The sequence below is a fragment of the Fistularia commersonii genome, chromosome 31 (genome assembly GCF_037954325.1).
Source record: "Fistularia commersonii isolate RoL2024-O1a breed Wild chromosome 31, RoL_Fcom_v1.0, whole genome shotgun sequence".
NCBI classification, from domain to species: domain Eukaryota; kingdom Metazoa; phylum Chordata; class Actinopteri; order Syngnathiformes; family Fistulariidae; genus Fistularia; species Fistularia commersonii.
The window spans coordinates 5,844,092-5,861,768 of record NC_141314.1 but is presented as its reverse complement, the minus strand read 5'-3'; the positions used below and the strand labels follow the sequence as shown (position 1 = coordinate 5,861,768).

The 17,677-nt window shown below is 47.4% G+C and overlaps 2 protein-coding genes across 3 annotated transcripts; one reads left to right on the top strand and one right to left on the bottom strand.

The window, feature by feature from the left end:
• hmgn6 (high mobility group nucleosome binding domain 6) lies at positions 1-3,589 on the bottom strand. Of its 2 annotated transcripts, none has more exons than XM_086178585.1 (6): positions 3,250-3,589; positions 2,493-2,519; positions 2,346-2,375; positions 818-865; positions 616-735; positions 1-538 (listed from the first exon to the last, which is right to left on the bottom strand). In XM_086178585.1, exons 1-6 carry the CDS (start codon positions 3,262-3,264, stop codon positions 491-493), a joined length of 288 nt encoding a protein of 95 aa, XP_086034711.1. In that variant the 5' UTR covers positions 3,265-3,589; the 3' UTR covers positions 1-490. The 2 variants fall into 2 exon arrangements, with proteins under 2 accessions (XP_086034711.1, XP_086034712.1); XM_086178586.1 differs by having other exon boundaries at positions 818-862; positions 3,250-3,586.
• Positions 3,590-4,430: 841 nt separating this feature from the next.
• On the top strand, positions 4,431-17,347 carry sh3bgrl (SH3 domain binding glutamate-rich protein like). Its single transcript, XM_086139258.1, has 4 exons — positions 4,431-4,599; positions 12,113-12,298; positions 15,905-15,985; positions 16,299-17,347. Exons 1-4 carry the CDS (start codon positions 4,555-4,557, stop codon positions 16,332-16,334), a joined length of 348 nt encoding a protein of 115 aa, XP_085995384.1. The 5' UTR covers positions 4,431-4,554; the 3' UTR covers positions 16,335-17,347.
• The last annotated feature ends 330 nt before the right edge of the window (positions 17,348-17,677 follow it).

Sequence of the window (17,677 nt, the reverse complement as noted above, 5' to 3'; positions counted from 1 at the left end):
GGGTGACGGGCGCCGCACATTTAAAACCATCGGCCACGACGCGGCCGTTCATAAAACACGGATTAAAAAGGTGGACGGGGGAAGGGGAAAGGCGGGGAAGGGGGAGGGGGCACAGGAAGTACACAACTCACGACATAATCCCGGATTTTTTTTGGGGGGTGGGTGGGGGGGGGTACACTTTCTACACCAAACGAGCTTTCGACGACCACGGAGATGCCATTTAGAAAAAGGTTTCGAGTGTGTTCATCCTTTGCGGCGGCGTGGTGGCGGCGGCCATTTTTTTTTCAGGTTTTTCTTGTGCTAAAAATCTGTACGGATACTTATAAAATCATTGATAAAAATATTCCTCTGTTAACAATACACCTTGGAGGGAAACCGTGTGAGACCTGGAGGGGGTGGAGGAGGAGCAGGAGGGGCCGCTGGGGCTTCAGAAGAAGGGGTGGAGGAGGAACTCGCGGGGGTCGCGGAGGCGGAAGATGGGGCGGCGATGCTACTCCGACTTGGCCTCCTCCTTGGCCTCCTCTGGGGCCGCCTCCACCTGCGGGGGGAACGAGGAAGAGACGTTCAGAACTTGTGGATGTGCGGGGACGAGTCCCAGGACCTCCACCTCCTCACCTCGTTGGCCTTGGCCTCGCCGTTCTCAGAGTGGTTCTCCTCGTTGGCTTCCGCCTCGGCGTTCTCCTTCGCCTTCTTGGTCTTCTTCTCCTCCTTTTTGTCGTTCACCGCCTTCTCTTTCTGCAGCGAGGAGAAGGTCATCTATGACGATCCTTGAGTGTGTGTGTGTATGTGTGTGTGTGTTTGTGGTCGAAGGTCCTACCTTTGCCGCCTTCTTGGCCTTTGGTTCCGGCTTGGGCGGAGCCGGCTTCTGCCAAAGAGGAAGGGACTGGGTTTGAGAGAAGCTACAACGCTAACGGCGTTAGCCAAGGCAGAGCGAGGCTGTCCCTTTAAGAGACGCCCCTCTGATCGTCAATACTATCGTTATTATTGATCATCGAGACCTCACCGGATTCGTACCTCCGCTGCGGTGAAGCGATTGGTGCTCGACGACGCACCGGCATTGTTTTGATAGTGCTTATGGATCGCAACTTAACGGCCAATCACGTGAAAGCGGATAATGCTTTTCATCAGTGTCTTTACATTGTTACGCTATAGCATTGTTTATTCACTAAAGTGCAATAACATTTAGTGCACCTTACTAACTGAAATATTGTTTATTACACCCCAGAATGTGTCATAACATTGTTATTACATCTTAGCGGGGGTGTAATTAAAATGTGTAATAACATTGTTATTACACCTCCTTTCAACCTCCTCCCATCTAATCATTTTGTGCCATAGTAATGTGTCATAACATTGTTATTACACTTTTGTAAGGGAAATACCATTACCACTACAACCTGGAAAATGTAATAACATTGTTGTTACACCATAGTAAGTGTAATAACTTCATAATTTGCCTTCTTTTTCTTTCAGTCCCCCCTTCTGAGGTCTTCACAGCGAATAACCCTCCTCCATCTAACCCTATTCTCTCTGAGTATGTGTAATAGCACTGTTATTGTACGTTAGCAAGTGCAATAACATTGTTACGTTGTGCGTGTTTATATGTATATATATGAGTGCGTTTGTGCACATATGCTTTTTTTCATCACTTTGGCGCTTTTATTGATTTTATTTTCACAGATCTTTGGGATCTGTCTTTTGTGTATATGTATATACAGTGTCCTTGAATGCTGCTTAAGGCACCCAAAATTAAATGTATTATTATTTCTACACCTCGGTGTTGTAATCACATTGTTATAACACTTCTTTATTTACTTTCACCACTTTCTCACTGTTTTTACTTTTATTTTGTTTCTTCTTAATCAGTATTTTATGTATATGTATATATCTGTACAACAGCCTTATGTGATAAGTAAGGCACTTTAAATATAATGTATTATTATTGTTTTTATCATTACACCTCAGTAAGTGTAATAACAATATTGATACACCTGGAACATGTGATAGCAAAGGTATAACACCTTAGTACGTAACTGTCATTGTTATTACACCTTAGTAAATGTAATAACGTTGTTATTACACCTTAGTAAACGTGATAACATTGTTCATAAACCTGATGAAGGTAATAACATTGTCAATAAACTTGATGAATGTAATAACATTGCTACTAGACCTGGCAAATGTGATTTCATTGTTATCACACTTTAAGTGTAATAACATTGTTAATACAGCTAGTAAGTGTAATATCATTGTTATTACACCTTATTAAATGTCACAGCTTTGTTGTTGTAAAAAAAGGTGTGATTTGTGGTCAATATAGTGTGTGCGCGCGCGCACGCTCTTACCGCCGATAGCCGAGCCGATCTCCTCTGAGGCTGAAACACAGAGAACAGAAGGATTGAGCGTCAGTTGGGGATGAAACGCCAAAAACGTGCGTTTACATCTGAAAAACACGGCGAGGACGAGGACTCGCCGCCACCGTCGCCGCTTACCTCCTCCCTTTCTGCCCCTTCCGTTCCCTGCAGGGCGGAGAAGAAAAGGTGAGAAGTTGTGACATGTGGAGCAGATGATGGAGATGAGGAGGTAACTTTATGGATACACACACACACACACACACACACACACACACACACATAGAGAGATAATGCATGCAGCTCAGATTTGAAAGCTGGCGCCAAAGTCTTGCAGAAGGGAGGAGGAGGAGGAAGGGAGTGGGGAAGGGGGAATGGGGGGGAGGGAGCGTGGGGGACCCACTGGCGCCACCTAGCGGCGGCACCGCGTTACTGCAGCCACCGGGGACCCGCAAGACAAAGAGAGAAAAACACGGAATCTCACGGAAAACTCGACGGCGGACGCACGTCGGGGTTCGGACGCGGGAATGGAAAAAGCGCCGGCGTGTACCCCCGCACGGATCCGCGACGACGAAGAGGGAAAGGGGGGGGGGGAGGGTGGGGGTGGAAGAGGAGGAGGAGGAGGGGGGCTGCAAAGCATGGCTGCTGCTTGTGCTTTAAAACTGCATGGAGACCCGAGAAGGTCCGAGAAGAAGAAGAAGAAGAAACACGAGACGTGGAGGGGGGTGTGCGTAAGAGGGGGGAGGCAACAACAAACGCGGGAAAATATCCACGCGGAAAAAAAAGCACCTTGAACCCGGCAAACGTAGCGCTAATAACGCGTTAACGACTGCGTTACTGTGGAGTAACGTCCCCGCGGTGCGTTCACGGCCGCCGAATTCGCCCGGAGGACGCCTACCTTTCTCTTGGGCATGTCGATCTCTGTCGGAGGAAGAGGAGGAGGAGGAAAGGGGGTAGTGGAGGGTAGGGGTGGAGGGGGGTGTTTTTTTTTTTTTTTTTTTTTTTTTTTTAAAGAGGAGGGGGGGGTTCGGTTGTTGTTGTTTTTTTTTTTTGTTTGTTTGTTTTGTTGTTTTTTTTAAGGCTCCCTCACCCTGTCACCAAAAAAAAAAAAAAAAAAACAACCCGCAAAACCGGGAGGAGGACGAGGAGGAGGAAGAAGGAGGAGGGGGAAGAAGAGAAGCCGCTCTCCGTCCGTGCGGGATCAGTGCATGTGAAGACGCGGGTCTCCTCGTCGCTCCAGTGTAGTAAACACACTGGAGCCGAGCGGCGAGTGGCTCAATGGGGGGAGGGGTGCGGCTAAAGCGGCGTGATTGACAGTCGGGGCGGCCAATCAGGTGGCGCCCTACCGGGGGGCTGCGGAACACTTTTATTTTTTTTTGTTTTTTAACATGGAAGGAGGGGGGGGGTGATGTTCACTCCTTCCCGCGAGGATGAGGAGGTTGGAAGACATGGTGGAGGTGGAGGTGGGGGGGTTGCATGGGTTCACCTGCACACATCGGACCCCAACGGCGGGAAACAAAAAAAAAGCAACCCCCCCCCCCATTTTCTGTGCATCCTCTGCAGAGAAGAGGAAGAAGAGGGTGGTGGAAGGGGGGGGTGGCAATATGGCGCCCACTCCTCTCCTCTCCTCCTCCCCCTCCTCCTCCCAGACTCATTTTTTCTTTTTTTTTTTTTGTTTGTCAGTCGGCTTTCCTAAATTCGTTCCAGGGAATAGCCGCCACCCCCCACCCATCCCCACCCCCACGGGGGTGTCGTGCACCCTCGTTACCGGTAGGGGGCCCACCGAGCCCGGCCACGGAGCCTCCAGCACCAGACAAAAAAAAAAAAAAAAAGTGCACGAAGGTTCTCTCTCGTGCATGTGCACCCCCTCCCCATCCCCAGCCAACCCCGAAAAAAAAAACAGAACAATAAGACAAAAGGGGGGTGCAGAGGATGGGGTGGGGGGTCGCCCTCAGTGCCTTGCCGTTTTTCGCTTGTTGCCCCCCCCACCACCACCACAAGCAGCAGCTCCGTGCATGTGCGTGTGCGTGCAAGGGAGGCGGGGCTTAGGGAGGAGGAGGAGGAATGCGCAGCTCCATCTCCGCGCAGATCGTCCGCGCCGCGCTCCGCCGACGGACAGCGCCTCAGACGCCCCGGGAACGCCGCCGCCTTCCGCCGCCGGATCTCCAGCAGGAAGTGGGACCATCCCACCTCCGCCTCCGACATGGTGATCAAAGTGTACATAGCATCGTCCTCCGGATCTACCTCGGTAAGGGATGGCGAGATCCGTCTTTTTTTTTTTCTTTGTAGCTCCTAAAACCCGCATCTGCAGCATCCCGGCTCTGGAAGGACCCGGATGAACTTGGGTCGAACTCGAACTGACCCCCCCCCTCTCAACCCCACCCACCCCCTCCTCAGACATAGAAGGGGGAAGTTCAGAGCAGCAGCAGCAGGCCCACGCTTCGTCACAGTTTCCTGAAGTGATGGTTTGTGTAGCGGAAGAAGCAACAACAGGGGATGCGTTATAAGCGTGTTATACATGCGTTATGACTGTGTTACAAACGCGTGATAACGATGTAATAAGCAGGAAGCCGGTGTCAAAACAAACAAACAAAACAAAAAATACAAAACAGGCGTGGTTCGTGTTTTTTGCGGGCTCCCACTACAAACTGTCCTCCAGCAGGAAAGGGCCTCCAGCTCCAGGCCCTTCCACAGAGGAATGACGGTGATGCAATCCTCCAACCCCCCCACCCCTCCTCTCTTTAGCTGTTTGCTTGGACATGCAGCTGCAGGACAGACCAAGATCACTTTTCGTAATTTCTCGAAAAGGTTGAGGTTACAAGTGGAGGTGGATTGCGTTTGTGTGGAGCAGCCGCCTAGCACCTCCGCCTCGCAGCCGGAAGGTCCTCGGTTTGATTCCCACACGGGGGCGGAGGCTTTCTGTGTGGAGCCTCTATGTTGGGTTGGGTTCTCCGGGTTCCTCCCAGAGCCCAAACACATGCAGGAGGTTCATTAGAGACCCTGCATTGTCCAGATGTCCCTATATGACATGTAAATTAGAGGGTGAATGTTGTATGTCTCTATGACATATGAATGAAAGGGTGACTTTTGTATGTCCATAGGGGAAGTGAAGGGGAATGATTTTTGTCTCTAGGACGTGTGAATGAAAGGGTGAAAGTTTTTTTTGTCTCTATATGACATGTTTTGTTCCTACCCAACATGTGAATGAGAGGCTGAACGGATGTACGTTTCCGTATGTGACTCTGGTCCAATAATAGTTCCCCACCACCACCCTAAATAGTTGTACGGACGATGAATGAATGAATTTGTAAACCTCTTTGTTCATGGACTTGTCATGTAGTTCCCGGGCGTATCACTTGTACTCCTCTGAATTCCATTGAAACTCCAAAATACACGTGTTACGAAACATCGGGCTCAAGTAGAGTAGAGACGGTCTGAGCCTGCTAGCTAGCTTCAATCTGTAGTCCTGGGGAAGGAGAGGAATACAAAGAACTACAATTCACCACACACCCCTTCACATGGTTGTGGTCCATCGCCGCTCATCCACGCACGAGGACAGACATATATTCATCCATTCATTGGTGAAAGCGGAGTCATCTATGTATTGTTTTGACTAAAACATGAATTCATCCATTCATTGTCCAAAATGTTAATTTCTTCTGTATATTTGCTAAAACATCAAATCCATCTAAATACCAATCAAAACATAAATTCATCCATTCATCGACCAAAACATTGACTGAAACTTAAAGTTGATTCATTTCGTGACTCAAAACGTGAATTCATCCATTCATTGACTGAACCTTTGGAGTTGATTGATTTTGTGATGAAATCACTGGATTGGTCCATTTATGACTAAATATTAATTCATCCATTCATTGACAAAAACATTCAATTCAGCCGTATATTGAATGAAAGATTGAAGTTCATTTATATTGTGACTAAAGCGTTAATTCATCCATTCATTGATCAAGCATTGGACTCATCCATGTTTTGACCGAAACATTGGATTGATGACGTTAAATTCATCCATTCACAGCCAACCATTTAAGTTGACTGATAAAGTGACTAAAACAATGGACAAATCAATTATTGATGAAAATATTAAATCATCTGTGTGATCACCTAAAAATGGATTCTTCCATTGATTGACTGAATATTAGATCCATCTATGTCTTGACTAAAATCATTGAATTCCATCTATTCATTGACTGGAACACCAAAGGTGATTCATATAGTGACAAAAATATCAATTCATCCATTTATTGATGGATACATCGGATACATCCATTCATTGATTAAAGTATCCATCCATTGACGAAAACATTGGATTCAACCTTATATTTACTAACACATTAAATTCATCCATTCATAGATGAAACCACTGGATTTATCCATTAATTGACTAAAATATTGATTGGATTGTTGATGAAAACACTGGATCTAACCATTGACTGGCCAACATACTAAATTCGTCCATATGTTGACAAAAACATTGGATACGTCCATATAGTGGCTAAACACTCAGTTATCTGAAGGCCCAACATCAACGTCCCAGTGCTGTATGGCATTTCAAGTGTTTCACACGTTCCCCACACACCAGACGAGAATCCACCTTCGGCGTTGCCACGGCGCCCATAGCGCAGGCAAACATAGTCTACGGTGGTTCTCCTGAAATCCTCGTCCACATTCTTTCCCTAGCGAGTGCTGTTGCGTGCATCCGACCACATGTCACATGGTGGAGTTTGCACATTAAGCTAGTCACAGCAAAGTCTGAACAGTACTCCATCTCCAGCGCCCTCCTTCTTCTTCCCTTTCCTGGTTTCTCTGCCTGGAAGTCTTTCCGCCGCCGTCTGCGGACACGCAGTTTCTTGGCAGCGGGCGAGCGTCACCCAGCATGCCTCTGGCCGGGCTTTCACAGTGACACGATTTCCTGAATGAGCAATTAGAAGGGCTGAAGCTGCACTGTTCCAACAAAGTAACGGCCGCTTTTCATACGGTTGACTTGTTTCTTCTCGTCTTTTAGGCTCCTGCTATTGTCTAACCCTCTTCGTGTCCTCTTCCATGAACCTCCCCTCTGGTCTTTCTCTTGTCCGCCTCCAACCTCAGCATCCTTCTATCCCTCAGTCTGACTTGATCTCCAGAACATCTCCCCATGTGCTGTACCTCTGATAGACTCATTCCCGATCCTCTCCATTCTCCTCACTCCCAAAGAGAACCTCCACATCTTTGTCTCTGCTGCCTGCAGCTCTGCTCCCTGTCTTGTACAGCTTTCCTTTAACTCTGGCTGATACTCTCCTATCGTCCCTGAAACTGTTCTCCACTAGCTTCCACTTTGCTGCAAACATTCCTCCACAACTTCTCCCCATTCTTCATTGACCCTCGGTACTTCAAGCACTGGGCCCTCTTCATCTCCACTCCCCTGTAGTCTTACAACGTATGTAGCCTGTCTTACCTTCACCCCTCTCCTTTCCAGAGCATACCTCCACCCCTCCGCCTGCTCCCGCTACAGATCACAGTGTCATCTGCAAACATCATCATCCAAAACAGATGATTTATTTGCTGATTACATGAAACCAAGGCATGAAGGACATGGCACGATTAGCCTCATTCCTAACGTGCTTAGACCAAACCCAAACACAACAGGTAGTCTTGTTGTGCTGAGTTGGTTAACTGCTGTGTTATCCAGGTAGAAGCATTAGTGAGAGGCCAAGACAGCTCATAAGTTGTAGCAATGTTGCGTAGCATCATTGCCCCCCTGTGGTGCCTTGCATGGCATGAGGGTACCACCCTGCGCTACCTTTGTGCTCTAATGATTGATTTCTCAAGAAAATGTAATGACCCAAAAAGGCCCAAATCAATGTGAAATATTGTATTTTTATGAAGCATAGAGGTTGAGATCATGATCTTGAGAATCACCTCATCTCACTGAGAGCAAACCCAGAAGCTTCTCTGAATCAGCTGATTTCCTGTGCAGCTGTTTGAGCACTCCACCATGTGGTATGCCCGAACGGAAGTTATGCTAAAATGCCAATGAAGGCATAAATGAAGAGGGAATTTATTCTTTAAACTCGTACTTGGGGTTCAGAAGGTTCTGGAGCCAACTGTTATTGGACAAGAGGTCGGGTTCACCTCGGTATGGTCCATCACAAGGCAGTATAGAGACATGCTACCATTCGCTCATACGGCACAGAGACATACAACCATTCACATGTCTGGACAAATTAGGGTCTCCAGTGAATCTTCTGCATGGTTTAGACTGTGGGAGGAACCCCACGTAGACACTTGGAGAACATGGAGACTCTACGTAGAAAGCCCCCCAACCAGGGACCTTCTTGCTATGTTATCCGCTAATCAACGTGCTGCTACAACTGGGAAACATGGCACGCTCATTTATAAGCCTTTCTCGTTTAAAAGATCTTCACCTGTGAATCGTCGCTCCGATGATAACGACCATCTCCGCCAACCTCTGACCTTTGCTACCCTCTGGAGCACCGCGGGAAAAACCCACGCCATATTTCTGCCTCCCCCCCAATGAGAAACAGAGCGTCTCAGTCGAGCGAAGGAATGCAGACGGGGCCGCGAGCCGCTACGAACCCTCTGGTTAGCATCATTGTCTTTGCAACAATGCCGCCATGGTCCGGCAGCCGCCCGGTTCCTCCCCTGGAACCCTGGGCTCCTGTTAGCAGGGGAAACATTCAAATTGTTTTTGGATGCACACGTGTACTCAAACACACACACAAGCTGTTGGCTGACTGAAAGTAGTTCTTTGGAAAGAGACGAACAATGGCCAGCACTGCTCAAAACTTTTGACTGCCTCTTTGTCAATGTGTGCACCGCCGCCACTGCTGCCGCCACCGCCGCACAATTACGCAATTTCCTTGTTGCCGCAGTAAAATGCAGAGAGTTTTTCCCAACGGAAAGTTGGGTGCGGGTTTCGGGTTTTGAGTCGCGTCCACGCAGTAGCGGGGTCAGACTGATTTGTTAGCGGCTTTGCTAATGCTAACTGTGATCCAGGACAAGGTGGAGGCCGCTGCATGCTCAATCGGTGCAAATCATTGATCTAATCAGACTCTTTATTCTGACCTACACCGATAGAGTGAGTGGCACTGCAGGTGTGTGTGTGTTGTTGCATTGTCCTTCCACTATCAAGGCAGTCAGATACACAACTTCAGAACCCCCAGATAGTCCTACTATCTTTTCTTCTTCCCTTTCACGTTAGCACACTAACATTTGAATCCCGCTGGAGCCGCTGTTGCAAAAGTAATGGTTTTGTTGACCCTTGACCCCAATCCTCCAACCGGGTTCTTGTAAATTAGTCATAAAAGTTGAAAGGGAAAGTGGCCGATAACACTTATCATGGCCTCGGTGAGACGGTGGAACTTTGTCCCCATGTCCCGTCGCTTTGGTGGAGTTTGTGTCCGAGAGCTGTGGCGTGAATGGTCAGAAATCTGACGTGGTTGTCCTTGTACAGCGATGGATAGTTATGAAAGGATGAAAATTCATCCAACATGAATATCTCACTCTGTCGCTATGCTATGGTTGTTGTTTCTGTCTGATTCCCACAATGTATGCCTCAGTGGGTGGAGCGTGATTAAATCTAAACCCGATTGATCACTTTGAAAAGGTCAGAACTCCGCCTCTAGCGGCCGCCGGTGGGTAATTAGATAAATAGGCTTGGATCAATAAGGCGATCGTGTCAACGGGGGAACAGGGGCCCACATAGAGACATACGACCATTCACACATCTGGACAATTCAGGGTCTCCATGAACATCCTGCATGTGTTTGGACTGCGGGAGGAACCCCAGAGAACACTGAGGCTCTGGGGTCTTGTGGAGGCTCTCCTGCGGGAATCCAACCAGGGACCTTCTGGTTGTGAGCAGGCAGCGCTAACCGCTGTGCCGCCGCTTTTTTGCATCATTTTATTTGAATAATTTGAATATGTACCCTGCTGAGGTGGCACAGGGAGATATGCAGAATAGTACTCGCCGGTGTCTCGGCCTTTTCACTGCATCTATTCTTCTTGGTATTTCTCAAATTGCACCGGGGGAGCCATCGGCTCGCATTCCGGGGAATACATAAGCAGGAACGGGAGAGGATTAGATGTTTGTGCCACGCCCAGAAGCCGAGGGCCGTCCGACAGACAGCAGAGTTTGCGGGGGGGGGGAACTGAGTTTGGAGTAACGCTGTCAGTACTTTGCCCTCCAGAGAAGCGACCGCCATTGATTGGCTCAGAATTGCACGGACTCTTAATCTGCCAGCATCGGCTGCTTCCTCATTTCCCCTCCTGCCGAGCACCTGCCTGGGACTCGGGTGGAGCCCGTGTTATTGCTGTTTGTTTTCCCAAATGGGTTTTAGCCCAATAGGTGTGTGTGGTGTGTGTGATGTGTGTGCGTGTGTGTGTGCGGCCCAGGCTGGATGTGTGCGTCTCCCTCCAGCAAGGCCTTATTTGGCTCTGGTTTGACCGGTTACCTCCTCGTGAGTCCCCCAAAGAGCTGTTGTTTCCGTCTGGCCTTTTAGGGCCATCCTCCCTCCTCACACACACACACACACACACACACACACACACACACACCAAGACCCGATTGGCGCACAACTGCACAAACTATTACACACACACACAAATAGAAAGAGGAAGGAACAGCTAACCGTCTAAGGGACTTTTGTCCATATCGTTATCATTGCGCTGTTCGTGTTTTGGATTCCCGGAGACACTTATTGGACAAATAAATTATGAAACTACTAGGAAGGGAAGCCGAGACCCTTCGCTTGAATCAGCTCTCTGTTGAGGAGCGACCTCTGTCACCAGTGTAGCTAAATGGCACGCTAATATGGGTTTTAGCTTCACGGCGGGAAAGCTTTTGGAGCTCAGCTAAGGAAAGGAGGGGGAGCTAGAAGATGGAGGGCGCTAACATAGTACGCACTGATTGGTAGTCACGTGCTTGCCCTATCAGAAGCATTGGCGGGTTTCTTACATTCATTCATGCGTTATTTTAATGTCTATTCTCCTTATCCTGCGCTGAGGGTGTTGGAGCCTAAGCCAGTTGTGATTGGGCGAGAGGCAGATTCCCCCTGGACCAATCACAGGCCACATAGTCACTCAGTCTGTTACGTCATATAGGCATGCGACCATTCACTCGCTCATTTACCCATCATACAGACGCCGTTCACCCTCTCATTCATATGTCACATCAGGATAAACAACCGTTCTCTCCGTCATTCACACATCAGAGACAAAATACAAAAATTCCCCCGCTCATTCACACGTTGCAAAGATACAATTTTTCACATATTGACAAAAAGCCATTCACCCTGTCACTCACCTGTCACATCGGGATAAACAACCATTCACCCTCGCGTTCGCATTCAAACCTTGCATATGCTTTCCGTCCCCTGGCTTCATGAGGGGACTAGCATGCGGCTAAAGGCTAGCAGGAGCAAAACCCATTGGTCAATCTCAGATGTAAGATTCCGTTTTGCAACTTGCTGATAGTTTATTCTTCCTTTTCGCAACACAAACTGCATTTATGGGCAAAACGAAAGCGATGGAAATCAATCAGAACACTTCATAGATTTATTCCCCGCTTGGGAAGTGACTGCTAACAAGGGAAACGAGACGCCCGCAATGGGGAAGTGGGTTTGTTTTTAGCAGAAGACCGTCGACAGTATGCTCAACCGCTGTTTCTTGTGTTTCCTCTTATTGCTCAAGCTAGCATGCATCTAACAGACTATCTCCCCCCCCGCCAACGTTCATCCCAGATCAAGAAGCAGCAGCAGGATGTGATGGGCTTCCTGGCAGCCAATAAGATCGAGTATGAGGAGTGCGACATCGCTGCCAACGAGACCAACAGGAAGTGGATGCGAGAAAACGTCCCGGAGGAGTCCCGGCCGGCCGCAGGGAACCCGCTCCCGCCGCAGATATTCAACGAAAGCAAATACTGCGGGGTGAGACACTCGCGCACACACACACACACACACACACCAGGTGTAAACATGGTTCACTCATCAACAATTGGTCGATGAGTGTGGTAAAGCAACCCCTTCACTTCAGCAGTTCCCAAGTGTCACAGTCAACACGAGGAGGAGGTTGTTTGGCAGAGGCCCAACTGAAGCTTCTAGAAATTCCATGACCGCCATGGACGCAAAGATGGATTCCTCCATTGCCACTCCCTCACTGGATTGGCCCGGGTCAGAGGCATCCAGCAGCTGTGAAACCCTAAAGCTTCATGAAGGCATTAAAGAGCAGAAAGGCGTGCGTGAAACTGTTAGTGCTTCTCACTAATAGCAGTAATAGCTCATTTGTGCCCAGCTCTTCTGCAGATATGCTTATATATCTGTCTGCTTACTCTCCCAACTGGTCGAAGCAGAAGTCCACCATTTTCCCTTCCATCAGATATCATGTAGAGACATACTACGATTCACTCACCTGGCCAATGTAGGGTTTCTAATGCACCTCCCCTATGTTTTTGGGAGGAGGCCTTTCCGTTGGAGGAACCCTGAGGAACCCCATGCAGACACAGGGAGAACATGAAGACTCCACACAGAAAGGCCCTCCATGGGAATCCAACCAGGGACCTTCTTGCTGTGAGGCAGAAATGCTAATCACTGTGCAGCCCTTTAACTAGCGCTGAAATGTGTGATTTTGCATTGTCAGTCCACTGCCTTTCGCGTTATGTACCGTATTTTTTGCACTGTAAAGCGGATTTAAAATCCTTACATTTTCTCAAAAATCGGCCTTATAATGAATTCATGTTGTGCTTACTGACCTCGAACCAATTTACACTGCACTCAAACATCTTTCCAAATGTTTTAGTGCGACTTTGGTAAGCGACGAAGCCGCTCCGCTTGACTGATTGTCGGACCGTTCCCACCTGACACAGGGACGTTGTATTAAAGTGGGTCCTTGGTTGAATCCGGGTTGCAACGTCAGACAATGTTAGATAACTAATTATGTAGTGCTGGAATACGATGTTATTCCAACCTCACACTAACTTCAGGTGTCCGTTACCGCGATTGGCAACGATAAACCAATCAGAGAAAAGCACATAGTATGCTTACCGCCGCAACTTTTTGTAATAGCAGTATATATAATGCTTCAATAGAATATTACTGTACATTTGTGTGTATGAACGCCCCCAAAAATGTTAAGGGACATGCTTACAAAGCAGAATTCAAGCTCAAATCACACAGCAGATCATGAGAATAGAGCAGCCATGAAAGAATTCAACACTAATAAAGTGGAGGAAGCAAGCAGATGAACTGTACAAGTAAAGAAAACCAACCACAGTTTCTGAGGGAACAAAGTGAGATGAATGAGATGAATAAAGTTCGACTAAACTTAATGTTTTGTTTCGCTTTATATTCCGTATGTTTTATCACACGCCTTATAAAACAGTGCGCCTTATGTATGAAAATAGACCAGTTTATTGATATTGTGCCTTATTGTCCCCAAAATACAGTTGGTTCTCACACAGAACAATTAAATAGCAATTTTATTCCTTTCTTCATCCGTCAAATATCTGTAGAATTTGCAACAATATGCTTTGGAAACCACTTGAAAACAGTTCCAGGGCTGGTCCAAATCCATGACAGATTGAGCAACAAACACCAAAACAGGTGCCCAGAGGCAGGATTTCGGTATTTTTAAGCTCGGGCAGTTCTTTCCCATGTAAAATAAAATGTCTGGAATCCTTCCAGGACTGACAAAGAGCACTGTGAGTCATGATCTCGCAACAAAAAGGCCCAGTTGCCTATTAGGAGTGTGTGACAATACAGCTGAGCTAATCCAGGCAAGGGGCGGCACAGTGGCGCAGGGGTTAGCGCTCCAGCGTCACTGCAAGGAGGTTCCTGGTTGGATTCCCACACTCTGTGGACTCTCCATGGGTTCCTTCCACACTCCAAAAACAAGGAGATATGAATAACAAATGATTGGTTGTTGGTCTCCATGTATGGCCTTTAGGTTAGCCGGTCAAGGGTGAACTCAGGCACTTGCCCAATGACAGCTTGGATAGGCTACATTCTCCACAGGATGAAGTGATATAGATAATGAATGAAAGCTGGCAATGCCTTTGACAAGGCTGGAGGTACAGTAGATTAGCTAGAGATGAAGAACGCTTACAGACTCGCTGACCTGCAGGTCTTTTTTCCAAGGACAATCATCAGCAGACAAATGGGGGAAGGAATCTGACACCCCAGTAGAGCGGAGCTTCCCTCCCCCTGTTCGATCCCAGCTCTACCTGTCTGTGTGGTGAAGATTCCTTGGGCAAGACATCGAACCCGTAGTTGTTCCCGATTGTGTGGTTAGCGCCTTGCAGGACAAGAGGTACAGAGCGGGTGAATGCCGTCCAGTGTAAAGTGTTTTGGAGCTGCAAGTCATGAAAGCACAATATAAGTAGAGATTACCAGCACTTCCTAAGAAACAAGCTACTCCGGGGGCAGAGAAGAGGTGATGCACGTAGGATGCAACGTAAACACGATCTGAATAGTGACAGGATACTTGCCTGAAAGCAGAGTATCTCTCGCAAATAGAAAATGTCAGTTTAAAGGGAAGAAAATGTCAAGGCCTGACAGTGACGAAGGTCAGCTGTCTCAGTGTACTCAAACTCAGACCAGTGGGACTTCCTCGCTACCCATGAAAGATAAGGGACCGGCCTGTGCATGAGGTAGTCCTGGCAAAATACACTGATGTTGTCTTTACCTTTGGAGGTCCATTAGCCTGGAAGCGCCACTCGGTACAGCTAATGGCCGGCTAAAAGGGAACCCGCAGATGCAGGGCAGAGTTTATCGAACCAGAGTAAGACATTAGCCGCTTTCAGACAGAGATTTTCCAAGAACCGTCCAAGGTCAGGTTTTGTTTCAGAGACGACTCTCCTCAGGGGGAACTTTTTAGTTTTACATTGGCACAGGCAGTGAGGGACTGGTGGGGTGGAGGCTTCTGTGACAGGGACCATGAGAAGAGGAAGATGACACGTATGACATGGAAGCTGCCACAGTGTTCATGGAATAGCAACCACGGACTATGGACAGATGAGTTGAAGTTTTTCTATCTTCTCCCTTCACGCCTTCGCCATGTGAAGAACCCTGTTAGCCGTTAGCTAACGCCGCACTTATTTTGGCCAAAATGCTGATGTTCCTCTGCCAGCCCTGGAGACCCCTCGGAGGCGTAGCAGGACAGAAGAGTCTGGACCTCTTCGTCCATCCATTTCTTGTCCCAAGAAAACAACTGACCAGTGACCAGGATACTTTTTAAAAATGGTGCTTCACAGTCCAAGAAGTATCAAGTAATGGGTGTGACTTAGGAATTCCACCAATCACCAAGCACCTACGAGTTCCTATGGAACTGTGAAAAGACCCTGCCTCAGAGCTGCGATGGTACTAATAGTCCCTGGTTCCTCTTCTGTCCCAATGCTTAAAGAAACGATGTAGTTCCCGAAAAGGTTCTAGAAACTGCAAGAAGTTCCTACAGAGAAACCGTGGCTCCTCAGAAACCTGGAAGGTTGTTGTTTTGGGAATGACGCCTCCGATGAACATCTTGTCTTCCTTCTCCCTCAGAACTACGAAGACTTCTTCTATGCCCGGGAGGACAACGCCGTTTATGCATTTCTAGGTCTGACTGCACCGCCAGGCTCCAAGGTGAGACTCTCATTCACACACACACACACACACACACACACCTCCGCAGCAACAATTATAGACTCATCCTCAGACTGCGATTTCCACGCCGAAAACAGACGTGTTATGTAATCCATCTGTTGGCGGCATCCCCTCCTGCCACACGCTGGCGCCTCCCCTCTGCTTCCACAGGAAAAGCAGGAAGGTGTGCCAGTTTCCATGGAAACAGAGGGGGATTCCTCTTTGTGGCAGAGGATAGATATATAAGAAAATATCCTCCATTTTAATAAAACACATGTTCTTTAACCCTCCCCTCTTTGTGTTTTCTCCCCAGGAGGCTGAGGCGCTAGCTAAGAAAGCACAGCAGTAGCTTAACGCCGTTTCTACCTGAGAAATCGGATCCGGATCCCGAAGCCGGCGCTGATCTGGAACTGAATCCAGTGGATAGAAAAAAAAAAAAAGAAAAAACGACGCGCAACGTTTCACTCTGCTTGTCAATCTGTGGATTTTTTTTTTTTTTTATTATTTAAAAAAAAAAAAAAAAAAATCCAGAATGTTTATTATTCTGCGCTAAGCTGTGCCTTGTCAGCCATGGCGAGCGGAGTCCGGAGGGCAGAGCATCACGGGTACCCGAAGGCCGCTCCGCTCCCTTCCTGTTTAAAAAATAAAAACAAACCTCAGCCTGCTCGAAGCCCATTGGCCCACAATGACCTGTCAATCAGAGCGAAAGCAGCGAGCTGAACGTGGAAACGCGGCCTTTTTTTTTGTAGCATCGCCGGGGGCTCATCACGATAAGTACTTGACGTTGATTTATTCGCCACATCGTTGCCAAAAAATAAAAATAAATAGAAATAAGCCGCCGCACTTTTTCGCCAGGGGTTCCAGACATAACTTCCATCCCGTTCTTTATGGTTTGATTCTTCGACAATGTCTTAAAAAGCTGTTTTTAAACGGCGAAGCCTTTTTCTAAGAGATGATGTTTGTATGTTTTAAAAAGATGCCAAAAAATTACGGAAAAGAAAAAAAAAAAACGAAAGAGCAATGTATTGGTACCTAATTTTTTTTTTGTTTGTTTTTTTTGTTTTTTAAGCGCTCTTGTCCCGCTGTTAGCATCCTGTTTTCTAATGTCTGTAAATTCCCGGGAATAAAGATTTCAAGATTTAAAGGGCGGGTTTAATCGAAATAAACCCCTAGAACGACGGCCAGTTCGGGTTCAAAATAAAACCTGCTTCCTTTGAGGCATCTTATTTGGATGGAAAATTAAAAAAAAAAAAAAAAGTGTCTCAACGTCGATCTTTGCTTGTTCCACGCGATATTATGGGATGTGTTACTTAACGCCTGAATTAAAAATGTGTACCTGAAATAAAAAGGGTGTCATGTTCACACGTTTGGTTCAATATTTGCTCTTAGACGTGATGAAGGACACAAGTATCTATGATCTGGCGAGAGCTTCCCAGCCAGGAGGTCCCTGGTTGGATTCCTGCAAGGGGGCCTCCATGTGGAGCTTCATGAGGGACCCAAAACTGCAAAGATGTGTGAATGAGAGGGTGAATGATTATTTGTCCCTATGTGAAGTGAGAATGAGGGAGTGAATGTTTCCTTATGACGGGTCATGAGAATGGCCGTAGGTCTCCATGTAATGTTTGAATGAATGGGTGAATGGATCATACATCATGTCCATGACAGGGTGAATGAGAGGGTGAATGGCTGATT